The 27,266-nt window shown below is 53.0% G+C and overlaps 1 protein-coding gene across 1 annotated transcript in view; it reads right to left on the minus strand.

The window, feature by feature from the left end:
- Positions 1-600: 600 nt before the first annotated feature.
- Positions 601-27,266, minus strand: part of LOC111151444 (myosin ID) — a 243,387-nt gene continuing 216,721 nt past the window's right edge. Inside the window, exon 22 of the mRNA XM_022509449.1 lies at positions 601-1,729. Coding sequence (XP_022365157.1) covers positions 1,573-1,729 — 157 coding nt within the window. The 3' untranslated portion in view covers positions 601-1,572. The remainder of the gene's footprint in view (positions 1,730-27,266) is intronic.

A 27,266-nucleotide genomic window follows, 5' to 3' on the forward strand; every position in this document is an offset into this window, starting at 1 on the left:
TTTGCGGTTTTGGGGGCCATGGGGAGTCAGGCAGGGGGTGTGGGGGAAAACCGGGCTGCTTGTTGGGACCACCCGGCGGGTCGGCCAGGTCATGGTGGCAGGCGCTGGGCCAGGCACGGCGGGGGCAGGGTGCTGCGCTCAGGTACTAGTGTGTGTTGCGGAGTCAGGGTGGCGGCTCGGCTCGGGAGCAGGGGGAGGTGGTAGGAGGAGGGAGTGGGCACATCTGTGGCATAAAAAGTGAGGAGAACGTCAGCGCGTCCCTCTTTTATCTCCCAATGGTCTCCTCCCAAGCTGTGGGCTCCCCCTCAGCCTCCTCCCCACATTGGGGTGTCCCAGGTCTCTCTTTTTAAGTCTCCTGGCCTGGGCAGCCCGCGCTGCTCGGGGCTTGGGGCAGCGTCCTCAGTCGAAGCTCAGGAGCGGATGGGTCTCAGGAAGCATCCTGCTGGGCCCAGCCTGGCAAGACCGTGGCACTCTCCTGGCATGAGGCCTGCAGGCCCAGCCTGGGCCCCAGCTGCGGGGGTGGGGTGGGGAGGTGTATGCGGGGCTGGGGGGGCATCCTGGCCTGGCCTGCAGTGCCAGGACCCCCCCACTCTGTTTCTGTCACTCTGCCCCTCTGGCCCTGGTCCTTGTTCTCCAAACGTGTCTGAAACAGGGGTGTCAGAAGGGGAAAACTACAGACCCCCCTCTCCCCCACCACCACTTGGAGTGCTCCCTGCCCCCTAGAACTCTGTTTTCTAATTGGTGCTCCCTCCGGGAGTGTGGGCACATCAGACATTGTGTCTGATGTGCAGCCCTGAGTGTTGCACATGTCCCTGTGTGACTGCCATGGGCACAGGCCATGCAGTTAAGATGGGCCTTGGAGCACCTGCTCTGCTCTCTCCCAGAGAGGTGGCCTGTGGGCCCGGGGGTGGGGGGCAGGGGGGCGTGCAGGCTGGGCCGCCAGCTGGGCACGGCTGTTCTGGCCAGGGGCCGAGGGGCTGGCCTGACAGGTGAACCTGCCTCCCTGATGGCTCTGGCTGACTGCTGGGGAAAGGAGCCCCACTGAGGAGCTCTGAGCCAGGGACCCTTAGGGGAAAGGGGTGGCGGGCTGTGCTTATGGAGAAAACAGGACTATATCCCCAGCTCATCTCCGACGATATCCCCCAACCCCCCCAGGGGAACACGTTTTGGGTTGGGAAAACTGCATCCACCCCTTGTGGGGTCAGGTGCAGGTCAGTGGGTCAGGGCATGTGGACCTGAACAGGCCAATGGGGGTGGGGGGTGTGGCGGCGGGGGCCTCTGCCGACATTGAGTGGCCTCTGCGGGGAGCTGTGTCTGGGTGTGAGCCCAGGGGTCTGTGGCAGGGCACCGGGGTCTTTGGTTTGTTGAGTGAGGGCTGTGGAAAGTGGGGGGAGAGGAGGATGGAGACCAAAGGCAGAAAACCAGCAAGAAAACCTCAGGGGAGGAGCCCTGGAGGAGGCAGGAGAGGGGCTCGGCCCCAAGCACGGAGGACCCTTGTGAGCTGATTTCTAGCGGGCGGTAGCGGGGAGTCAGCAAGTCAGACGGGGGCTGCAAGGCCTCCCCGGTGAGCGGTCAGTTCCCTGGCACGCTGAGGATGAAGCCGGAGCGGTTCTTGGTGAAGTCGGGCTCTGGCTGGTTGATCCGCGTCTCCACGGAGACCGTGCACTTCTTGCCGTGCAGGCTGCACTGCACGGGGTTAGTGACGTTGACTTGAAGGTGGCGCTTCTCACTGAAGAACCAGAAAGAGAAAGACCAGACAGGCAGTTAGCAGCTGGCCAGAGTGGGGTGAATGGCCCTGGCAACCCCTGGGGCCTCAGGGTCAGGGGCACAGGCGATGCCCTCGGACAGGGTGAGGGCAGCAAAAGTCGCGCTGGGCGGCCTCAAGCCGGCAGAGAGTGGGGCTGCCACGGGGCACCCAGCCTGCTGCGGGAGGACCAGAGCTGCACAATGCGGCACCCTGGCCTGAGGCCGGGGCCTGGTCACTTGGGCGGGAAAGGTCAGCAGGGGGCTCGTCAGAAGAGGCACGAGTTTCTGATTCAGGGCTACTGATCAGCAGTCTGTGGCCGCAACAGGGAGCTCTGGGAGGCGCGTGGGGGCGGTGGGGGGACTGGAGATTCTTGCCTGTGGGCTCCGCCTGGCGAGAGAAAGGTGTCCCTGGAGTTCTGCCCAGTACGGGGCCCAGCAGGGAGAACTGGGGCTGACTCCCGCTTTCCCAGTGCCCTGAGCGGGCCCTCGCCCACTCGGGGTCACCGAAGGCCTGCCTGGTAGATGCCCCCCAACCCCAAGTGCCAGTGCACCTGCTGCGGGCTGCCACACTGCGGGCACTCCAGACGCCACCTCTTTGCCAAGCGGAGAAACACGTGCAAAGTGGCGGGCACCTCCCGTGCACTCACGCACAATAGCACACCCCCACAGTGTGCTCTCACACAATGGCACACCCCCACACCGTGGCTTGTGCCCCTCGGCTTTCTCGGAGCCAGAGATGCAAGGACGAGGGCCTGTGTCGGCTGGGATCCCGGGCGCTGGGTGGGCTGGCAGGGCACGCAGCTCTGCTGTGCCCAGGTGTGTGCAAGGTGCTTTCTGGGCACGTGCTTGGCCTGACGGGAGTCGCGGCCCCTCGGATGCGGGACCTCCGCGCCGCAGCGGGGACTTCCCGGCACCTGTCTGCACGTGGCCAAGGATGTCGGGCTCGGGCTTCCTCCTGCCTCTTTCCCACCTGCCTTCTTCCTGGTCTGTCCCGGAGGCAGATGGTGGAGCAGGAGGAGGCTCGTGGTTATCACTCGTGGGCATTAAGTATCTAATACTTGATGTCTTCAGCTGCAGCTAAAACCTTGGCTTAGACAGATATTTCTAACTAGATTGGACATAAATAGAGTCCGGCGGAGGCAGTGACTCAGGCACTGCTCTGATCCTGGGGGAGCCAGGGCTGTTGTGTGGGGTCTCGGTGAGGGCCCTGCGCTCCTGGTCCCCACTGTCATGCTGGCCCAGGGCAAGGAAGGCCCCCCCCACCCCCGTTACAGCCCTGCCTGTGGCCGCAGATGCTTCCAGGACCTGGATCCTGTACCTTCCCCGGCTTAGTCAGCCTCCTGGTCCCTCTTGTCAACCTGGCACCGCCTCTGGGTCCCTCTGAGCTGGAATCACAGCCCCTGGGGATGTCCCTCTTCTGGCTCTGGTAGAGGCATCCCTTTTGCCCTTGCCTGCTAATGGGCGCATGTCTTCCCTCCGTGCACTGCTGGGAACAGGCCCTGTCTCCCACTTTCTGCGTCTGTGTCCCCCACCCACTCCATGGCACAGTAGTGTGCACGCAGTGGGTTCTGGAGAAAGTCCTCAAAATGGCTCTAAAAGGGCACCATTCCAAACAGATGGGGGGGATGGTACTCACCAGCGACCCCCATGTTCTCAGGTTTGTACCACTGGGAAAGGCTACTTTCAGTAGGGTCCTTCTGACTCCGGCCCTCCCCAGCCCTGAGTTCGGTGTCCACACAGTGTGGCCCCTGACTTCACTCTTCCTCCCTCTTTCGGGCTCTGGGCATCTCTAGCATCTGCTCTGAACTCTCGGTGCAGGGGTGAGGCCGGTGGGAGATGGAAGAGCAACCGGTTATGTAGACTGCAGAAGGAAGTCACAAGGGCCCAACTTCACCTTGTAAATGAGCCCCCCGGGTGGGGGTTGTAGGAGAGAAAAAGCTCCAGACAGAGAACCGGAGCTCCAGGCTGCTGCTTCCTACACTGGGCAGGGCTGGATGCATCTCCGCTAGCCTTTCTAGCAGCCTCAGCCCACGGTCTGGGCTCCACTTCCAGAATGCGAGTCCCAGAGGGCAGCAAGGGCCCTTAACAGGGCTCACGCAGCGCTGGTGTGGTGCGCAGGCCTCCTGTCCCCTGCTCTGCACACCGCTCCCTGCCCCCAGCAACACAACTCCGCCAACTCCAGATACTCATACAGGCTGGGCTCAGTGAGGGCCGAAGCAGGCCCAGCCTGTGAAGTTCATCCCAAGGGGAAAGTGGCCAGACAGCCTGTATAATGGGAGGCCTGCCCCTTAGCAAAGGAATATTCTCTATTCCCAACTTAAGTGACAGTCCGTGCCGGCGCTCCTGCTCCTTCCCTCGGCAGAGCCCTGAGGGGCCCTGTCTGGATTCCCAGCCTGTCTTCATGGGGTGCTGTGGGGTGTGGGCAGAAGTCAGGGGTGAGGGGCTACATGTGATGGTTTTAGGATAGAACAACGTGGGCTGCAAGGAGAACAGCCTTCTGGTCTTCAGGGCTGGGCTGAGCAACACCTGCCAGCGCTGTCCGCATACAGCCACCGATGGGTGACAAAGTGGGAGGACGTGGATGGAGTCTGGTGGTTCCTCAGCAAGTCACACAGAATTATTACCCCACAACCCAGCAATTCCTCCCACTCCTGGAGACACATCCAAGAGAACTGGAAGCAGAAGTTCACACAACACAACATTTACCAGAATGATTATGGCAGCTTCACAGACAATAAACAGAAGGTAGAAATAACCCAAATATCTGTCAGCCAATGAAGGGACGGAGTGGCATATCCGCGCAGTGAAATATCGCTGAGCCGTAAAAAGGAAGCACTGACACAGGCCCCAACACAGACGACCCTGGAAAACAAGCTGAGAGAAGCCAGACACAAAAGCCATGTGTTGTGTAATTCCACTTGCAGGAAATGTGCAGAACACCCAAATCCACAGGGTTAGAAACAGAGGGGTGGGGTGTGGAGGGACTGCTTGAAGGGTATGGGGTTTCCTTCTGGGGTGACGAGAATATTCTGGAACTAGACAGTGGTGATGGCTGCATAGCACTGCAACTGTACTAAACATGACTATGGTAAATTTACGTTCTGTGTGTTTTAAACCACGATAACGAGAAAAAAAAAAGTAGATTCCTCTGAAAGACTAATTGGGACCCCTGGGAGGTACAGTTGAGCATCCGATTCTTGGTCTTGGCTCAGGTCAGGATCTCAGGGTGGTGGGATGGAGCCCCGGCGTGAGCTCCGTGCTCCATGCAGGGTCTGCAGGCGATCCTCTCCCTCTGCCCTGCCCCCTGCTCATGCGTGTGTGCATTACAATAAAATATTTAAAGAAAAAAATTTTTTAAAGATTTTTTATTTGACAGAGAGAGTAGAGTAGGAACATGAGCAGGGGGAGTGAGAGAGGGAGAAGCAGGCTTCCCACTGAGCAGGGAGCCCGATGCAGAGCTCGATCCCAAGATCCCGGGATCATGATCCGAGCCGAAGGCAGACTCGTAACTGACTGAGCCACCCAGGTGCCCCTATACAATCTTGCATAAAGGACAAATAAGAACTTGCCCTCAAACTGTGTTTTCTTTCTCATCTCAAGCTCAACCAAAAATGGCTCTAAGACCAGCTAGGGGTTTCTTGTGCCTGTTTTGGGGACAGAGCAGTAGCTGGGTTCCAGGGGTGGCCAGGAAGTAGACCTTCTGGGAGCGTCAGCTGACCTCTCTGGCTGGAGCTTCACCACACTAGAAATCTTTAGAGCGCTAGAGTGACTTCCTCATCTTTTTAAGAAAAGGCAGATTTTATAGATGGGGGTGGGGTGTCTCCCTCCGATGGCATGCCAAGCCCAGTGACAGCTGCCGCTGGAGGCTGGCGGCAAGGGGAGGGCTGCTTTCCTCCCCGTCTTCTGTTACAGGACTTAATGGCTCAGCAAACTCTGGAATTCGGGGACTTTCATCTTGTTTCATCTGTTCCAAGCCGTTACTGCAGGCAAATGGCCTTTATCGAATTACGTTCCTTCATTTTGCATTTAGACGCTGGTCCTCATTAGGGAAATCCGTGGGTAAATGCAAGACCCCAGCAGCAGGCATCCCCGTGTGAGCTGTGGGGTTTCTCTGTAGGTCCTGCACAGAAAGGGGTAACCAAAGTCCCCCTGGGAGCTGAATCGGCCTAGGAAGTGTCCACTCCTGTCCAGCCCCCTGCAGCTGGGATGGGGAGACTCCCACCCACCCAGAAACGAGTGGGCCACTTTCTCAAGGGCGTCGCCGGCGTTCCCCTCTAGAAGGGTGGTGACCCCATTTGGATAAATGCGCTCTAAGGGGGAACGTAGGGGGTGCGGGGTATAGTGCTGTGCCCTGGCGAGCACGTTCTCTGGGGGCCGGCGAGGTGTTCCCAAGTGTGAGGCTAATTCGACCTGCGCCCTTGGGTTTGCACACAGGATGTGGTGGGAGGAAGCTCGCCTTGCACCAGACGCAGGCAGGTCGTAAATAGAGGCCTCTCTAAGCGGTAAGCGGTGTGGTCAGCATTTCGTGCCGGACCCCCGGGGTCCAGAGTCAGGCCCTTCTCTGGGCACCCCAGGATACAACGTGTTAGCTTGGGTGGTGGCTGGGGATGCGCTATGGATGGGACAGCCAGAGCTTGTGTGTGCAGCTGTCCCTGTGCGTTTCGCGTCAGGAAGCAAGCCCCACTCTGCTGTGTCAAACCACACAAGGCTAGTCTTTCAAAACCCGGCTTTAGGAAATGCTACTTCTGTTTTTCTCGGGGCTGAAGGGCTACTCAGGTCAGGGTCACTTGTAAAGCGAGACTGAGGCCAACGTCACTGGTCCTGAGAGTGGGGTATCCCAACTCCTGGTCTCCCGAGTCCTGTCTGGGTTGCTGCTGGTGAGGCATGGGGTCACCATTTTTAATTAGAAGAGAAAGCTTCCCTTGTCACGACACCGCTCTTGGCAGGCAGCTTGTTCTGAGGCCCCACGTCTGCCTCCACATCACTGAACAGAGTCTGCTCCCAGGTCTGGTGGGCAGAAACCCACGTCCCCTATTTGTGGCCTTGCCTCGGCTTTCTCCTCGCCGACCACCATCGCCCATTTCTCCCTGGCCTGCGGTCTGCCTGGCAGCTCTTCACTGAGCAGCTACCCTGGCTGGACCCTGGGCCCTGAGCTCAAGGTGCTCCTGTTCTTGATGGGGTGATGTGCATGGGACCCACAGAGGAGGGCCCCCTCAGCTGCCCTGGGCTTCCAGAGGTGGGGATGTCCAGACTGGCACTTAAGGAAGGACAAGGACTCCTACAGGAGTATCTTCTTACTCCTTAAGTTTTATCTTTAGTCCTTCTCCTCTCAGACATTATCCCACAGTAGTGTCACCCCATGCCTGTGGTTTCAGTGGCAGTTACCCAGTCAGTGTCCCCATCTTAGCATGGGGTCCAAGCACAGATCTGCTACCACCTACCAGAGAAACCCCCTGAGCTGAGTCTTCATGTGTTCAATGCTGAGCTCATCCTCTTGGCCCCTTCCCCAAAACTGGCTCCCTCCTCTCATCACGCCTAGGACGGGGAGTGTGGTCATCATCTACCTGGTCATGGAGGCCTGGAAGCCGCAAGTCAGCCTGGATCCTTCCTCTCCCTCCGCTGCCCACAGCGAGTCACCAACCTCTTGGTTCACTGCGTTTTCTCGGTCTCACTCCCTTGCTGTCACCATAGTCCAGAACTCAGCCCCGATGCAGCCTCCCAGCAGACTCCTCTGCCTTCAGTTTGCCCCCTTCCCCCCCTCACACACGTCCTCCACATTGTCATCAGAGAGATCTTCTTAAGGCACAAAAAGATCCTGTCCCTCTCCTGCTAAAATCCTTTCAGTCATTCCCCAGAGCTCTTGAGAACCGCCTGCCCCCATCCTGGGCTGAGCCGGGTGTTTCTCTGTGTCCACTGTTCTCTCATAGCTCAGAGTGAGCAATGGTGCCCTGCTCGTTCCATCAGCATGACGGGAGCTGACAAGCTTCCCTGATGGCTTGCTGGTGTCTAGGAATATGAACAGAATTCCACATAAAATCGGAAGTGGAGGCTGAAGGAAAACAAGGATAATCTCCTGGAGTTAGAAGAAAGGAGGGAGTACGAGGCTAGGGTCCAGCAAATGCCAAGCCTGGGGACATGCTGGCTTGAGCAGGCGTCATGCCCAGGTCTGAGGTCTGGGAGGAGGCTGAGCCCCGGCAGGCTGCAAGATCTAGGAAAGGGTCATAGGAGTCTATCTTCAGGCCTGGCAAAGTGGCAAAGGAATCACTGGGTGGGAAAACACAGTTTTCCAGAAAAGACCTGAAACCTCAAGCTTTCTTTTTTTAACCTCTTGAAGAGCAAACCCACTGCAGATCACCAAATGGCAAACCACAAGAACACCCAGAGGAAAAAGATGCATTACTTGCAAAGGAAGAGTAGGCCTTCTCATCAAATGTGAAGAAATAATGAAAACAGACTCTTCCAAGCGTTGAAGGAAAATAACCGTCAACCTAGAATTCTATACCCAGCCAATTGCCTGGGTATGCGGGCAAAACAATGACCGACTCAGACACCAAGGTAAATCTAAATAAGCATTCACTGTAAATAATAATAATAAAAATGAAAATGACTAACTTTGGGGGTTCAGTTGAGGATGGATCTAAATAAAGTCCTGGAAAACAACAACATGATAGGTTGGTGGTTCTCTGGGAGAGACTTGGGTCCTTGCATCTGGGAGGAGGATGGGGATGACACTGATGAACTCTGGATTTCCTAAGACCTGCACGGGCGTGAAGAAAACAAATGGGAAACAAGAATGCCCAGCTAAACCGTATAAGACGGGAAGAAGTAGAAGGAAGTGGGAAAGACGCTCCCCTTCATCTAATGCAAGGTAGACAAGAGCGACAAAGGCAGCCAAGAAGAAATGTGGGAACAAGGAAACACGAATGTGGGTATGTAGACCCAGGTGTGTGAAGCTCTGTTAAAGGTGACTTCTTGGATTTGATTTAGAAATGCAGCTACAGGGCACCTGGGTGGCTCAGTGGGTTAAAGCAGGCTCTCTGCTTGGTGGGGAACCTGCTTCCCCTTCTCCCTCTGCCTGCCTCTCTGCCTACTTGTGATCTCTGTCAAATAAATAAAATCTTTAAAAAAGGAAAAAAGATCGTTCTATTGCTCACAAATGCTAACCATCACCCAAGCTTTCAGCAAGCTGTACTCTTTTTGCTGGTGGAGGGGTCTCCCCTCGCTGCTGGCAGCTGTAGACAGATCGGGGTGCTGGCTGCCGAAGGTCGGGGCGGCTGGGGCAGTTTCTTAAAATAAGTGAAGTTTGACTCTTCCATTCAGGAATGCTGTCTCTGTAGCAGGCAGTGCGGTTCAATAGCATTTTACCCACAGCCAACCTTCTCTCAAGGTCGGGAGTCAGTCCTCTGGAACCCTGCTCCTGCTTTATCAACCAGGCGTATGTCATGTCCTAAATCCTCTGTGGTCATTTTGACAGTCTTCACAGCCTCTTCACCAGAAGCAGTTTCCATCTCAAGAAACCACCACCTTCGCTCCTCTATGAGAACCCCGCTCAGGGTTCATCATGAGGTTGCAGCAACTCTGTCTCTCTCCGGGCTCCACTTCTCATTCTACTTTTCTTGTAGTTTCTGCCACATCTGCACGGAGGTCTTGAACCCCTCAAAGTCCTCTGTGAGGGTGGGAATCTACTTGTCCCAAATTCCTGTTAACATTAAGATTTTGACCTCTTCCCACGAATCACAAACATTTTTTTTTTTAAAAGATTTTATTTATTTGACAGAGAGCAAGAGAGAGTACCAGTGGGGGCGGGGGTGGAACAGCAGGGAGAGGGAGAAGCAGGCTCTTCCCTGAGCAGAGAGCCTGATGCGGGACTCGATCCCAGGACCCCAAGATCATGACCTGAGCCGAAGGCAGATGCTTAACCCACTGAGCCACCTGGGGGCTCCAATCACAAGTGTTCTTAATGGCATCAGGAAAGAATGATGAATCCTGGGGCGCCTGGGTGGCTCAGTGGGTTAAGCCGCTGCCTTCAGCTCAGGTCATGATCCCAGGGTCCTGGGATCGAGCCTCGCATCGGGCTCTCTGCTCCGCAGGGAGCCTGCCTCCACCTCTCTCTCTCTGCCTGCCTCTCTGCCTACTTGTGATCTCTGTCAAATAAATAAATAAAATCTTAAAAAAAAAAAAAAAAGAATGGTGAATCCTTTCTAGAAGGTTTTCATTATTTTGCTCTCTTAGGTCCGTCAGAGGAATCACCACCTGCGGCAGCTAGAGCCTTAGGAAATGTATTTCTGCAACAGGACTTGAAAGCTGATATTACTCCTTGATCTGTCTCCCTCACAGCTCTTGCGTGACCAAGTGCATTATCTGCGAGCCGCCGTATTTTGAAATGTATCTTTTCCTGAGCAGTAGCTCTCAACAGTGGGCTGAAGCTGCTCAGTAGACGACGATGTTGTAGACAGATCCTGCTGCATTATCCCCTAACAGGAGGGTCAGCCTGTCCTCTGAAGCTTTGCACTGACTTCTCCTCTCTGGCTATGAAAGTCCTAGATGATGTTGTCTTCCGAGAGACGGCTGTTTTGTCTACGCTGAAAACCTGCGGTTTGGCGTGGCCGCCGTCATGAAGGATCTGAGCTGGATCTCCTGGAGATCTTGCTGCAGCTTCTGCCTCAGCACCTGCTGCTTCCTCTTGTTGCTTCTCTGTTATGGAAAATGCTTCTTTTCTTAAACCTCATGAACTAACCTCCACCAGCTTCAGACTTTTCTTCTGTGGCTTCATCCCTCTCTCAACCTTCACAGAAGCGAAGAGAGTTGGGGCCTTGCTCTAGATTAGGCTTTGGCTTCCGGGAACGTCATGGCTGGCTCGATCTTCTGTTCGGACCCCAAGAACCTTCTCCGTGTCAGCAATCAGCTGTGTCGCTTTCTCACCGTCCGTGCGTTCGCTGGAGGAGCCCTTCTAATCTCCAGGCACTTTTCCTCTGCGTTCACAACTTGGCTGTTGGGTACAAGAGGCCTAGTTTCTGGTCTGTCTCTGCTTTTGACGTGCCTTCCTCACTAAGCTTGCTCATGGCAGGCTTCTGACTGATGGTGAGAGATGTGCGACTCTTCCATTCCCTTGGGCACTTAGAAGCCACTGTAGGGTCATTCACGGCCCTGATTTCAAGACTGTTGTGTCTCAGGGAATAGGGAGGCTGGAGGGAAGGAAGAGAGACGTGAAGTGGAGGTTGGGAGGGCGGCTGGTCGGTGGAGAGTCAGAACATACACATCTCCTTATTCACCATCTTGTATGGGGGCAGATCTTGGCACCCAAAACAACTGTAGCAGTAACACCAAACACCACTGATCACGGATCACCCTAACAAATAACAATGAGAAAGTTTGAAATAGTGGGAGGATTACCAAAATGTGAGAGACAAAGTGAGCAAGTGCTGCGGGAAAAATGGCGGCAAGGGACTTGCTCGACTGTAAAAATGCGCTTGGCATTCAGTGCAGGAAGTGAAGCCCAGTAAAAGGAGGTGCTTCCGAGAATTCGGCTTCTGCTTCCCCATCTCCGATCCGTGAGGCATAGTAAAGGGAAACTCGATGAAACAAGGTATGCGTGTGTAATAACGAATTCAAGAACAGTTTTATAGATACCGGTTCATGGGATTCTCATGACTAGGTGAGGGAAGCTGCATTTTCAGAAGAGGAAATAAGGCGCAGAGACGCAAAATACCCGCCAAGGTCACACAGCGTCATCAGAATTTGAACCCAGGCAACCAGGCTTGAGTCCAAGCCTCCGCCCCTGTGAGTCCTGCCACTGAGAGTCATTAGAACATACCCGGGAGCTGGTCTCCCTGTTTACTACATGCTTCTGAGCACAGCACTGCTGCGTAGTTTTCATCCCCCTGTGGAGAGCCCCTCGTGCGGTGTCTCCTCCAAAACAGGAGTTTCATAAATGTCTAGAGAAAGAATACTGGTTTTGTTTTTAAAGATTTTGTTTATTTATTTGACAGAATTCACAAGTAGGCAGAGAGGCAGGCAGAGAGAGAGAGAGAGGGAAGCAGGCTCCCTGCTGAGCAGAGAGTCTGATGTGGGGCTCGATCCCAAGACCCTGAGATCAGGGCCTGAGCTGAAGGCAGAGGCTTTAACCCACAGAGCCACCCAGGCGCCCCAGAATACTGGTTTTTAAAGAGACATGACTGAGAAGGTGGCTGGGACTCTCTGGGGAGACCCAGGGCCAGCCTGGAGCATCTTCAGAGCAGGGTTGCTGGGAAGTGTGCCCCCGGCGCCTGGTTCTCAGCAAGGGTCTGTTTACGTGCAGGGACCTACTAACAGGCACGAGCGAGGCTCACTCTTCAGAACACAAGAGTCCCTTTGCACAGCGACTCACGACCTTGCTTGGTCAATCCACACTCTCCTGCATGAGGTGCCGCTGCCCCACTGCTGATGAAGTTCTCCGGGAAACAAGAACACTTGGACTGACAGAGTCTGGAAACACACACACATGTATAAACAGAGACACGTCGGCGAAGGCTGGTACTGCTTAGTAGTGTGCCTTGTGTAGATGTAAGGGTGTCTTAGATGGGGGCAGGGGAGGCTGACCATTGTCACGCATTTATCAAGAACCTGCCGTGTACGAGGCACTGGAGGAAGCGTTTTACTACCTGCGCCGCCTCCTTTAATCCTCACCCAAACCTTAGCAGGTGCTGATGATGCCTGTGCTGCGGACGTGGACAGGGAAGCTCGGCTGGGTCACGCAGCTCCTCCCAGCCGCGGAGTGGGGAGGCTAGACCCAGCTCCAGGGTGTTGGTCTCAGGAGGGAACCCCATCTGCCCAGTCCCCACGCTCTTCTAGTGCTCGTGCAGCAGGCGTGGGATTCCTTGATCCCTGGCGCTCCTGAGCCAGGTACAAAAGCTTTCGGAATCTGCTAGAATGAGGCCACGGCAGGGACGGTCTTGCCTGGGGCCACGCCCCTCCACTGCATGCGCACTTTCGCAGCTTGTCTGTTTCCCTTTCCGGGTGTTTGCGTCTCTCACTCCTGGGCCAGAAGATGGTTGATGTTGCCAGGCATGGTTGGTTCCAGGCAGTCAAAGGATGGGGTGCTGTCCTGGGGCTTGGAGAGTCTGTGCGCTGTTTTGACTCCTCCCTGGTGCATCCTGGGGTCTTGACTTGCCATTCGGAGTCCCCGAGGAAGGCTGTTTCTCCCTGGACACCCTGGCTTCTGTTTCTGTCAACCGGAAGGTTCCTATTCTCTGTGTGTTGGCAGCTGTCCCCTGGCAAGGTGAAGCAGGGCATGGCCTCCTGTGGCCTCCACACGCTGAAGCAGCTCAGGGAAGCTCACCCCCGGAGGCCAGGGGTTGCCGCTGGTGTCTGAGTTGTGTCCCTCCCCTGCCATCGGAGACCGTGGCAGTGAGGCGGCTTCGTTTTGTGTTATATGTTTGGAATCTGGACTCTATTTAAAGGCTGCGTCTCTCTGTCCCTCCCAAAATGCCCAAATTTATGCTCAATGTGAGGGATAATGAAGCCTTTCAAAACCAAATGGTAAGAACAAAACCATACCCGCAGCTCCCTCAAATATGCAGAAAGAACCAAACACAGAAGCAACAAGACAAAACACCACCAAACCGAACAAAAAAGCCTGCCACAGAACAAATGGGACAGCTGCTGGGAACGGGGCTGCCTCACAGGCTGGGTCGGGGGACACGTGGGCCGTGTCCCATCATCTCTAACAAGAGGCCAGGTCTGCAAGCCCCTCTTCCCCGCCTTTCATTAGAGCTCTCCCTTCTTTCCCACTTCCCTTCAGCTTCTTATCCCCGTGCTTGTGCTTGAAGGGGCTTTATTTTACTCAAAAAAACCACAAAAAACAAAAAAACCCCCCAAAAAACCTGTTTGAGAGTTCTTTTTTTTTAACATCTTAGGTGTTTCCTGCTTACATTTCTACTTCTGTCTTGATGCTTCTGTTAACAGCACCTCCAAAGTTAGCACCATCTGTGAACGCTGGTGTTTATTTTCTACTCACATCGTTAATGAAGGTGCTAAGTAAGACCGGACTGAACATGCCCCAGGACCCACATCTTCCTCTGAACAGATGGGTTCTACTGGTTTGTCAGGGACACCATTCTATATCCGTCTGTTCAGCCCCCGAGGGTCAAGGAGCATCAGGACTTCAATCTGTGGTGGCCGTGGGTCACTCGACAGACATGGCAGTCCCCCATCTGCGAACGGAGCACTGAAGGGGGTCCCGGGTCCCCACAAACATACTGGGGATGCGTGTACTGAAAGGAGACTGATGAAAAGAATGCATATACAAGATTAATTATTTTCACTGGGCTTGGCCTTAGAAGATGGCATTTTCTTTTTTAAGGATGGCATTTTTAATAAAAATTTATTTCAGAAAGAGAGAGGGTGAGCATGAGCAGGGGAAGCAGCAGGCACAGGGAGAGGGAGAAGCAGCCTCCCCGCTGAGCAGGGAGCCCGACACGGGGCTCAACCCCAGGACCCCAAGATCATGACCCGAGTCAAAGGCAGACACTTAACCGACTGAGCCCCACCAGGCGCCCCAAGGATGGCATTTTTGAACAGTGTTGTTCTATTAATAAGCTCAGGAGTTCCTCAGCTTTGTCTTGAAACACGTTGACATCAAACGTCTGTGTCTAAGGCTCTGGGCTGTAAGATAAAGAATAAAACAGCTCCGTTCTCGAGGAGCTCACAGCCTGGGCGGGGGGTGGGGGGGAGGCGGACTGAACAAATGGCTACCATCTAAGGTACTAGAGCTGGCATCACTCAAGGGCTAGGGGGTGCACGCAGGAAGCACAGGGTGGAGGCAGGTGCCTAGTCCAAGCAGACGTGGAGGGCTTGGTGCAGCCTCCTGGCCTGTGTGGCCCAGGGCTCTGCCAGGCAGACACGCTCTCTGAACAAACCGGGGCTCTCAGCGCCCTGATGGAGAACTGCTCTCTCTTCCTCACATGACTCTGCACAGACATGGAGGAAAGCAGCTCCAGAACATGGTGCCAAGTCCCTGTGGGAACAGGCTCATGGTGAGCCCAGGGGGCTTGCCCAGCATGGCCGCTGTGTCTCCTTCCTTTCACAACACCCCCCAAGCTCTAACTGCACTTCCTCCCTGAAGCCCACCTGGCTTCCCCAGCACACACGGATCTCCAGAACCCTATAGATAGGAGGCAATGAACTGCCCCTCAGAGGGTGAGGAGGCCTTGGCCAGACAGAGATGACCCTGAAGCTTGATCTGAAAGTGAGATTTAGAGAATGTGGGGAGAATGGCAAGCATGGGCCCAGAGTTCAGGATTGAACTGTGTTTGGAAGAGGGTAGTGGGAGCTGAGGCCAGCCAGATAGGCTGGGGTAGATGACAGGCAAGGAGTTTAGGCTTAGATCTATAGGCAATGGGACACCCTTAAGGATTCTTATTTATTTTTTTTTGAGAGACTGCACAAGCTGGGCGTGGGGGGCAGAAGGAGAGGGAGAAGGGGAAGCAGAGTCCAATGCAGCTCTCGAACTCACAACCCTGAGATCATGATCTGAGCTGAAATCAAGAGTTAGATGCTTAACTGACTGAGCCACCCAGGTGCCCCCTTAAGGATTCTTAGTAGGGGAGATAGAGAATACTTTGTTTTCTTCTGTATGGGTACTACTGTCTGAAACTGACTTGTCTGACTCTTGGCTGGCTTACTGTCTGTCTTCCTGTGGCTCCCACCCCCTTCCCAAAGGTGAGCCCCATGGGAACCGCATCTTTCCATATCCCCTGTGCCTAAAAGGGTGTCTGGCTTACAGTACGTGCAAGAGTGAAAACATGAAACTGACCGAGAGGAAGCAGGTGACGTGGAAGAGCAACTGGTGTGGGCATTCAGGGTGGAAAACCAGCTGGGATACTGCCAACTGAGGGAGTGAGGACAGTGCTTGGTAAGAGGGCAAAGACAGGCCAAGTGCGAGAGATGCATCAGACCGAGAATCTGGTGACTGATGAATGTAAATGGTAAAAGGGGGTATGTCACGTTCCCAGCTCTTCAGCTTGGGCAATGGGAGAGACTGAGACAAGGCGTCTGGTTGTGGACACTGCTGAGCTCGACTTCCTCTGGAAAATTGACCAAACGGTTTCACTACACATGATGTAGACTCAGGGGGTACACACCTTATTGCTCTCCTTCTCTTAAGGGAAACCTACCCAGTAAGGTAGGTCGTATATCACAGCTGTTTCACAAATCCTACTCTGTATGTGGACTCTATTATAAAACCGTTATTTACGATATTACTGTACTGCTGTGCTCTATTAGGCAGATAAGCCTAGGATTTGAGAAACCAGCATCACCATGGCAAGTACAGTGGCCCACCTGAGCAACCATGCTTTTCCCAACCTGGCTGCTGCTCTCCTCCATTCGGGGTCCCTTCACATTTCAAACCCTTTATTATATATATATATATATACACACATATATATATATATATATATATAATTTTTTAACACTTTCCCTAACATTCTTCCCAGCAATTGTTACCTGAAAATGTCCAAACTTTATTTATTTTTAAAAAGATTTTATTTATTTATTTGACAGAGATCACAAGTAGGCAGAGAGGCAGGCAGAGAGAGAGGAGGAAGCAGGCTCCCTGTTGAGCAGAGCCGACACTGGGCTCGATCCCAGGATCCTGGGATCATGACCTGAGCTGAAGGCAGAGGCTTTAACCTACTGAGCCACCCAGGCGCCCCTGAAACTGTCCAAACTTTAAAAACAGTATTCCGGGGCATCTAGGTGGCTAGCTTCTGCCTTCTGCTCAGGTCATGATCCCAGGGTCCTAGGATCCAGTCCTGCATCAGGCTCCCTGCTCAGCGGGGAGCCTGCCTCTCCCTCTGCCACTTTCCCTGCTTGTGCTCTCTCACTTGCTCTCTGTGTCAAACAAATATAATCAAACAAACAAACTGGTATTCCTAGGAGCACCAGTGCAAATGACAAAGGAAAGACCAAAAGAAAAATGATAAGAAGTCTTGGCTTTGCAAATAGGAGGCCACGTTCTGTCAAACTGGTGGCCTATAGGAATCTGGAAACTGGTTAATGTCCCATGACAATCAGCAAATTACGTTTTACTGAACCGTTAGCTCAAGTCCCCGTGGAGGGGCTGTTTGCCAAGCCTGGAAAATGTGATTTCTCTGGGACACCGACCAACTAACTATTCCACACCCGGGAGCCGGACATTCCAGCTGGCGGCAGCAGCTGGGAAGAGACGGGGCCTAGGGCCTTGCAGGTTTCTTTGTATTTCTGGGAATGTCGCTTAATCAGGAGAGGAGACAACGGGGCACGGCGGAGGGAACGTCCAGTTTGGAATCAGCCGGTCTCAGGTCTGAATCCAGCTGTCTAGCCTGGCCGGTCACTTGATCTTTGGAAGCCGTTTTCTAAACAGGGATAATTAACTGGGGGCGATGCCCTTCCTTCCAAAGGGCTCTGGGGAGAGCTGGAGAAAAGGTAGGCAAGGTGGCTTCGGTACGGTACCTGGTGCGAAGCACGTGCTCTGAGAATATCTGTTAGTGGAGTGAAGGGCTTCAGGGAAGGAGGGTGTCATGCTCAGGATGTTGGCCGAACAACGGAGGCGAAGCTGAGAACCCTCGAGTGTCAAGGCCTCCGGGCTTGACCATGGCCAGCCCCTTCGGAGGCCACTCTGCCGCCTTCCAGTGCCACGCCACTGATTCCAGAAGGCCCCCTCCACCTGTTCTTGGGTATTTAACCAATCCCATTTGAGCTGACAAAGGATGATGACACAGTTCTTTTCATACATTTCCCACCTCACTCTGACTAAATTTTGCTGCCCATCCAGGCAACCGTAGCCCACGGCAGAGGATCTCTGATTAGGCAGCAAGTGACGGGGGATTTTTGTTCTGAGGGGAATTCAAAGAGTTTAAAACAGAAGCTACCGTCTCATAAACCAACTCCAGAACACTGACACGAAAAGAAACAAACAGCCCACTTTCTACCACCTGTTTGAGAACAGAAGGATTTGCACTCGGTTATGTTCACTAAAAAAATGTGCCCCCCCCACCCCTGTCCCACTGCGGTGTAGAAGCCTTCACCACACGAATGCTTTTCATGGGAAATCTGCCCCCTGCTCCAGTACAGCCTTTCATGCTGCTAATAACAGAGGTGAAGCGGGCCTTTCTATCAGCATGTTCTGCACACTTCTGAGCAGCTCTGGTTTTTCTATTCTGCATTTGCTATTTTAAGCGAGTACATAATGCATCAATTTTCAGACTCTTACTCAATGCCACTGCTGTAGAACTGAGAACTCAGTAATCTTGTCAGGCAGCACAGAACAATATTCCAACAGATGAAACATTCCATGCAGCCTTATTTCCCTTTTCCTGGGATGGGGCATCTATTTCTGGCCCTCTAATGAGAGAGGAACCAGTGGCGGTGGTCCAGTTCTCCTTGCTCAGGAATCCCACATCATAGAAACCACTCACCATGCTGCTGCTGGTAGACACATCAAAGGCCCCATGGGGTCTCCAGTCTATCTGACTGCTCTCCTACTTTTTAAGTTCCCAGAAATGGGTTTTTTGGATCCTGGCTGGAGCATGCCGGCTGAAAAGGAGACCACATCTGCATTCTTCCTGCCTGCCATGAAGAGCTCCAATTCTTTCCATCATTGCTAACTTAAGAGCCCAGGGCAACGTTTATTTCCCTGCGCCCCCCCCCCCCCCAGAGAGTTCAGTGGGAAGCGTCCCCAGGGGGCTGCAAACCAAATTTGCCTTGACCTTGAGTGCAGGCACGCTTCTAGGAGAAAGTCAATTGCAGCTAGTGTCTTGGAGGGCAGTGGACGGAGAGTTCCTGGCTGTGTGTGCACAGCGTTAGTGGCTTCTAACACTGGCCTTATTTACTGCCCACAGGGTTACCTGGGAGAGAGGGCTGAATAACCTGTTGGCTCATTAATGGGTTAGTCACACTTTCCAGATTCACCGTGGCTGGTATGAAAGGGCTGAGGTGTTTCCACCAACTCCTCCAGTTTCTATCTCCTAACAATTAAAAAGATGGCACCACAAATTAGGTTGAGTGTGTAACTGATTCTGCTGACAAATGACTAATTCCGTAGTAGCTCCATACCACTGCTTTCTGTCTAAAGAACTATTTCATAGCGTCCAATGACTGCAGCCATCCCGATGGGGACTGTGAATTACTGGCTCAAGTTCATTAGCATGAAAACAATCAAACCAAGTACACTCTTCCTCTGGGGCTGGAAGTCAGACACCCTGAGTAATATTTAGGTCACTGCTGCCCAGGCAAGTCTGAAAAATGGTTCGTGCCCTGATTAGATGGTTACATATTTGTTTTAAACAACTGTCACGGAAAGGGACCTGCAGGCTTTTGAAGGTGAAGCGGGGAGAGGTTCTGTGAGCAGCGCTGAGCCAGTCCGAGGTGGGCTAAAACAAGTAATCTCTTTGTCCAGCCTAAAGTGCATTAGCATCAGCTTTAAGGCTGAAATAAAAATCTCTGGGTTTGGTGCGTGTAAGTGTCCCCACTCGCTCTGGGAAGCCCATGGAGCGATGATTCTTAACCTTGACTGTACACCAGGATTATCAGAGAAGCATCTGCAGAACAGGGGCCCCCACAGGGGTCAGGCTCCCCTCCTAGAGACCGACTGGCTTGGTCTGGGTGTGGCCCCTGGACCTTGGTGCTTTAAACCTCAGGGAGGGGTGCCTGGGATCAAGCCCCACATTGGGCTCCCAGCTCAAGGGGGAGCCTGCTTCTCCCTCTGCCTGCTGCTTCCCCTGCTTGTGCTCTTGCTCTGTCAAATAAATAGATTAAATCTTAAAAAAAAAAATAAAGGCTCAGGTGGTTTCCCGTGCGCCTGGCACTGCAGAGCTCCGGAGTGTCTCCCTCCCTGGCAATGATGGGGAGAAGAGCTTGCCCTATCTCGTCAGAGACAACAGTTCCAATCAGCTGCTTGGGAACTGCTTTGGGAAGTGGCAGCATTCCTTATACCCAAGGTAACTGATTAATCAAGCTTCTTACTGTCATGCATTGCAAACACAGGATAGTGGGACATGAAAATTATTTGGAGCCATGTCCTAGAGGTCCTCAGTACGGGAGGAGTTGAGCCTCTGGAGGGTCACTGAGCTTAGAGGAGGGCCGTGGAGATGAGCGCCCCTCCTGACTCCCAGGCCCCATCACTCGGTCATTACCCTCCTGTACATGCCTCCTCCTCTCTGGAATCAACAGATACACACTAAGTGCTGAGTGCCAGCCAGCCCTTGAGCACACGGCGCTGTGTAAGATAGACCTTGCTTCTGCCCTCACGGAGCCAAGAGTCCGGCATGGACACTTATGTAAACACGACTTACACACTCACCGCTGTTGAGACAGAAATCTGGGAAGAGCTCTGAACACAAAAAGTACAGAATGCTATGGAATCACAGAGATTTACTTTGGTGGTGCTGGTGGGGGGAATTAGGGGACATGTTCTTGAGGAGGTGATACTAAATTTTAACTTCACCTTTTAAAAAGTCAACAATAAATGCAATGGCATAACATGCCATTGCACATGTTATGCCATTTCTGGGGTGCCAATAGGGAAAATCTATTTGCCTTCCACCTTCTCCTCTAGCCTCTCAGCTCCCCTCCCTGCAAGCACCCACCATCCCATGACCGTGTAGCAGTCCGGACATTGTTCTGTGTGAATATATACGATAAATTCATTTATCAGGGGTAACTCTAAAGTGGAAACCCAAACCATACCCCTTCAAAGGCAGACCTTTCATTGCTGAGGTAGGAATGAATGATGGCAGTGGGTCCATGGAATGTTATGGAAACGGGAGGCCACTAGAGAGCTACTGACTCTTGGCCATGACAAGAGTGGTCTGAGGTTCCTGTTAATCACTGTTTCATCATTTCACTTCTGTGACCTTCAGAAGATGGAAGAGATCATTCCAAAATGTACAGGTAAGCCAAATGCCTAACTATGTGCTGGATAGGTAGAGCTAGTATTTAGAATACATTTTTTAAAAAAATCTCATTAGACCATGGTGTGTCACAACTGTCTTTTTCTTTCCCTCCCTCCCTTCCTTCCTCTCTCTCCCTTTTCTTTCTCCCTCCCTCGCTCTCCTTTCCTTTCTTCCTCTCTCCCTCTCTCTCTCTCCCCCTTTCTTTCTTTCTCTCCCTCCTTCCTTTCTTCCTCCCTCCCTCCCTCCCTTTTTCTGTTGTTGTAAAGAAGGGGGCATCAGCTAGAATCTAAGACAATCTGCCATCTTAAGCTGGGCCACCCATTAGAGCTGCTTCATTGCACGAGGACAAAGATGGGTAACAGAAGGGTGTATGGGTTGGGGCTCACTACTGCAGCCACCCTTCATTAGAGGTCACCCTGGACGCTAACAGGAGCACGGTGCATTTTGCTTACACGGCAACTCCACAGACCCCCACCAAGGAGCTCAAGCCCTGGCCATTCTGACCTGGGGCCAGCAACCCCATCTAGATGAGGAACTCCTGCAGTTGACGAGTTTTCTCAGGCCCGGAAGGAGTGAGTCTGCAGGATGTCCAGCGCCCAGTCACGGCGGTGGGGTGGGGAGCGTGGGGGGTGGGGGAGGAGGAGGGCCCGGTGGGCAGCCCGGGACCTCCCGGTCCGGTCCGGTACTGCGAGAGGGTGAGAGGGTGGCCACGGGCGGCCGCAGCCAGAGGGGCAATGAGCCAGGGGTCGGGCGTCCAGGTGAGGAAGAGCAGCTCCTGTTCTAATCTTCTCTTTAAAAGACTGGTTTCAAGGGAGGCCTTAAGGGCCCCAAGGCGGGCCCAGCCTCGGGTTCCCCGCACCTGCTGTGGGTGCGTGGGGGCACGGCGACAAAGGCCGGGAGGCGGAGGAAGGAGGAGGAGGAAGCGGGGAGGCGGGGTGGCGGCGAGCGAGCGAGACAAAGAGAATCCGCGCGGCTCAGGGTGGGCTGCGGCGGGGGAGGCGGGCCGGCCGAGGCTGCCGCTTTTAGCTCCGCCGCTCCCCTGGTCGCCATGGCGACGCGCGCATTAGCGATTCCCTGTGACACTGACGGGCCGCGGCCGGGGCGGGGGCGCTGCGGGCGGCACGTGTGCACTCGCACACGCACGCGCACACGCACGCCCACCGAGGGGGCCCGGCAGCGCAGGCCCCCTTCCAGACTCTAGCTGGATGCATCCCTACGGCGCCCCCCGCCCCCCTCCGCCAGTCCGCCCGCCCTCCTTCCGGCTGTTTTTGTTTGTTTTTCTGGAGAAGGTGATGATTGGGGCTTAGCTCATCTGCTGGTTTACTCAACTGGGGCGGGGTGGGGGATGCTGCACAGGAATGGGGGATCCGGATTTTGGGTCAGCTAAGGAGATGCGATTGGTTTAAGACAAAAACATTAAGAAATTTGGGCCGGTAGCAGGCTTTCTTTCATTTTTTCCCCTCTTTAAACCAGGGGACTGTATTGGCCAGAAGTGCTTAAAGGCAGAGGGGGGCTAGAGGGCTACCCCCACCGGCACATGAAATAGGATTTGGGACCCTTAAGACCCAGGCCGGCAAGAACTAGCTTGCAGCAGTTTGCCGGCCTGACAGCGTTCCTGCTCAGATTCCTGCTCCAGAAAAAGAACGTCAGCCTGTGGGGTTTTTTTGGGGGGGGCGGGGAGCGGGGGTTGGTACTTGAAGCCCAACCTCATCTCTCAAACTGTATTTCCACGCGAACAGGGAAAGACTCATGAAACGACTCTTTGAGGGCAGAAACTGGTCTTAATCGTCTCTGTAACCCAGAGATGGGACAGGAGACGTGACACTCGCAGAGGCCAGTGGCTTGGGCACTGGGCTCAGACAAAGTGTGTCCAGTGGACCTCCCGAAGTCGGCCTCCTGCATGCAATGGGGACTGAGCCCAGAAACATCCTGTTAGCACACATGCCTCCCTTTGAACTCAAACAAAGACTGAGGGGTGTGGTTGGGAAGTTTTTGAAAACTCAGCAAATAGCAAAACGTGGGCAAGAACGCATGCCTTTTTATCCACGGGGCCAAGTCTTCCCTTTATGACGCATCTGCCTGGGTCTGGCGCATCACACTTTGTGGGGTACTAGAGAAGCACGCTGATGATACTAGAGAAGCACGCTGATGAATAAGAGGCCTGGGACAGGGGGTGTGGGCTGGCAGGAGCCGACTCCCAAGGGCTCTGCTCTCAGCTGCCGTGGCGAGGGCTGTGGCGAGGGCTGTGGCATTCCCAGAAATGAGAGGACACGGAATCTGACAGGAGTGCTGTTTCCTGACCCACAGAACTGGGCCTGCCTCGCTGGACAGGTGCTGTGTCCATTCCAAGAGCCCTCTGTGCTAATCTTGGAAGCCACTCTGGGACCCCAGGGTAGGGAAGAATTCTCAAGCAGACCTTGCCACAGCCACTGACAGAAAAACTCTGGACAAAAATAATAAACGCAAACTGCTCTTATGCCTGCATTTCAGAACTCTAACCTTACAGTGTTCAGAGATGATTGGCAGAGTTCATCCTCCTTGCGAGTGGAATGGTGGTGGAGAATGAACAGGGAACAGAAAGACAAGGATGCTGAGAAGACGGGGGCAGGGAATTAGCCCCTTTGTGCAGCCCCTTCCTGACTAGTACAACTGAGGAAAGAAGCCTGAAGACAACACGCTACCTTTCCATACGCTGACCTGAAAGACCGAACCTCAGTTCTGGAAGCTGAGAATTCTACAAGAGGGCCCTGAGAAATGGTCTGACCTTGAGTTCTGCTTTAAGCAGAGAAACATCTGAAACATTCTGGCCGGGAGGTTATTTATTTCCTCAAGACCTCTCCCTGAGGGACAGATGGCCTGTGCCTCCCTCTAGTATGACTGCATCCTGACAGTGAAGTTCTTCCAAACCATGACAACCAGCCTACTCCTTGGAAACACACCTAAAATAGGGGCGAGAAGGCCCCAGTGATGCACTTCGTTTCTGTCGTCTAAAAGGAGCGTTATGGTAGCGACATTAAAGCAGTCTTCCTCTTTTAGAGGCTGACTTTCTGTGATCAAGGCCCACAAATTCCCACACAATCAAGGACAAACTGAAAGAAGGCTGGGGAAGTTAGGAAATTTCAGTGCCTCAAAGAAGCTGCTTCCGTGTTCGTGAACCGGAGCTTTAAGGAATACTTAAATACACGTGCTCGTGAAATGAATGCCCCTCCGGATTTCAAATGATTTGGGAAAACATTAATTTGCTGAGATATGGGTGGTGATTACTTCTCTGTCCACAGAACCCTAACCAGCCGACCTGGATGAAATAAATCCCAGTTTCCCCGAAACAGTCCAAATACTCGTGTCTAATACAATGCACGCATCCTCTGTGAACAAATAAATTTTTTCTTTAACCGCAGAACATAAAAGTAACTAAAAATGGTATCCAAAAAATTCTCTGCATGGAGTATCATCCACTTTCTGTCTCGACCCCCATCCCACCACTGAAGGCCTGATGCCATCTCCTAATAGTGAGCAGAAACCACCAGACTCAGGATTAGAAAGCCTTTGGACCAAAAAATAGGTTTCCCACTAGTGTGGGAATGAAAGAATGAAAGAATTCTGTCCCAAACTACCCTTGTTTCCTGAAGACCTTTAAAAACATATATTTTTAAAAATAATTTATTCCTTTATTTGTCGAAGAGAAAGAGAGAATGAGAGCATAAGCAGGGGAAAGGGGCAGAGGGAGAAGCAGATTCCCTGCTGAGCAGGGAGCCCGATGCAGAACTCAGTCCCAGGACCCTGGGATCAGGACCTGAGCCGAAGGCAGACGCTTAACCGACTGAGCCACCCAGGCTCCCCTAAAGGTTTTTGCTGTTAAGAGGAGTTAAAGCATCGTAGTGTTTGGAGGGGGCCCAGCTCCGCCTATGTGTCCCAACAAGCAACATCACCCTGCTTGTCCTCACTCTGTTGGGGTCCCCCGAGCCTCCTGGACAGCAGCACCCCCTCACACCACTTCCCCTGACCGCCCGGCACAGAGAAGGAGGGTCTGCGGGCCTGCCAGTGGCCGGGAAGAGAAGGAAAGGAGAAGAGCTGAAAGGTGGGGAGGGGAGATAGGAGAGGAGGGGGAGGCTACTTATCACACGGGGAGGATCCCTGTTGCACTCCCACAGCTTCATTTTACAGATAAAGACCCAGCACAAAGAGGTGTCGAACTGGGCAAGACCACAGAGGTGGCTGGTGGGGGAAGTGAAACCCCCACCCGGGCTTCTGGTCTCCGAGTCAGTGCCCGTTCATCCAGGTTATGGGAGGAAAAGGAAGCACAATGACCACCAGTAACAGAAAGGGTGAAATGCAAATGAAACTGAAAATCTCCACAGGAAACCGACAAGACTCTTAAAAAAAAAAACCCCACAAAAAACAATAACCAGTCCATGCTGCCTCCCTAATAAACACTAGACCCAGGGCCCTTTAGCATCTAGGGTGTCAGTCTGGAGTGTGGCTGGCGCGGGGGCAAACCCTGTCCCCAGCACACCCACCCCCACCAAACAGGCGGTGTGCCCTGGGCACATTTCTACACCTCTGCAAATACCTGCTTCCTCAGTCATAAAATGGGGATAACAGCAGTAACCAACCCCCTCTTCCAGATTTTGGGAAGATCAAAGAGTCATGAGCTGTGGCAAAGAGCTTTCTCAGCACAGCGCCTCCTGCCTGAGTGCTTAACCAGCATTTGCAGGTACTATTACCATGATTACTATAGAGCTACTGCGACCAGGGATAAATCCATTTTCTTACTAGAAAAATGCAGTAAAAAAAAAAAAATTGCCGATGCTTTTCTATGCATGGGAAAGCATATCTATTTGGGGGGGGGTAGATAGGTAGATCTTTTAAAATTTCCCACAATTAAAAAACAACCAAACACCCTTTTGCTTTTGTCTTGGTGGAGCGTGCTTCCTTCTGACATCAACTTTTTCCTCTACTAGGGGAGAAAGTCCCAGTCTTGGTTTCACAGCTAAAGAAAGGGCTGCTTCTTAGGAAAGTGTCACAAACTCCCTCCACACTAATGGGCTCAGCCGTAGGAGGGAAATGATGAAAAAGTGACTGATTTCTGTACTTCATTGCTTTTGTTTTCCTTAGGAAGTCACCTGGGCCTGGATGACAGCTAAGGTTCAGAATTCTTAGTCTGAAAGAGTTCAGATGCCAACATGTTTCTTTCTCCATCTGTGAAATGGGTACCATGAGGTTTGATCAGTCAGTACGGGTGGGGAACTGCAGGTCTCCAGGTTAAGTCTCCGGCCCCCTGGGTGAGGCACCTCTGACCGCTGATCTGATGGCCCACTGCCCCCCTCCTCATTTCTGAGGCTACCTCAGTCAGAGACCCGGCTCCTGAAGGGCTTTACATTCTGGGTTATTTTTAGAGTCATTTAGTTTGTTCAGAGGCCGTCACCACATGGGATGCAGCTGTGGAAAGCAGCTGCTGTGGTCTGATTTCCAGTCAGTATTACTTGACATTTCTTGTCAGGTGATTTCTAAAATTTCTTGTGTTTTTTTGGGGGGTGATCTCAGGGATTTTTTTTCCCTGGGTTATAAGGTGTGACATCAGAGCTCTGCATCTGATTACCTGTTCCGGGTTGGGGATCGATCCAGAACCCTGCTAGAAAGGAAGATTTCTTTCCACTCTCAGGACCCAAACTTCTTAGCCCCAGAACATTCGGGTCTAGGACAGGAGGCAGTACGGTGGGCTCTGGTCCTGACAACTTTCTGAAGGCCCTCCCCCCAGTTTTGCTGTTTGAGTGAGGAGCTTTGGTCTCCTGGAGGCTCAGGAAGAAAGCAGGAAGGATGAGGCGTCTTACTGGCCTGACAGGAGCCCACCTTCAGTGACAACAGCTACCGTGTCCCAGAGGCTAGGTCACCCGGCTGGGAGAAAGCTGGACTGGACTGACTGCGTGCTTCCTCCCGCTCCCCTCACCATCTTCCCTTCCCTATACACGCTTACTTGCCTTTCTCTTTCTCTGGCTCATTCAGCCATCAGTCTCTCGGCTCACCCCATACCCCCATCCGCCATGATGTTTTCACTTTCAGGCCTTTTGCTTGTTCTGCTCCTGCCTGGAAGACTCTTGGTTCCTTTTCTGGACCAAGTGCTATTTTTCATTTCTCAATACTGGCATCACTTTGGGGAGCCTTTCCTGATCTTTCCAGACAGGGTTAATGGACTCTTTGATGCACTTAACACCTTGGGCTTTAATTGTGTGTTTAATTGTCCCATCTCCCCATTAGACTATAAACTCCTGAGCTGGATCAGGTCTCTTTTATGGATGTATTCCTGCTTCCTGGCCCCGTGTCTGGCTTGCCATACAGCAGATGCTACACAAATATTTGCTGAATAATGTTCCAGACTCAACAAGAACTCCCTCCCTCCTTTTTTGGGGGGGGGGTCCCCTATGTATTTTTCACGTATCAGACTCTTTGTTCTTCAAATCACCTCCATAAGTCTTCTGTTTTATCCCAGTACCTATTCAAATCAAGTCTTCTGTCAATTCTGAGTCTGAAAAAAAGGTCTTCAATTGTGCATATCTGTACAAAAATGGGACACTAAAGACTCCTAGACAATGTCCATGTCCAGAAGCAATA

This window comes from Enhydra lutris, unplaced genomic scaffold (assembly GCF_002288905.1).
Source record: "Enhydra lutris kenyoni isolate GAN:26980312 unplaced genomic scaffold, ASM228890v2 scaffoldscaffold26, whole genome shotgun sequence".
NCBI classification, from domain to species: Eukaryota; Metazoa; Chordata; class Mammalia; order Carnivora; family Mustelidae; genus Enhydra; species Enhydra lutris.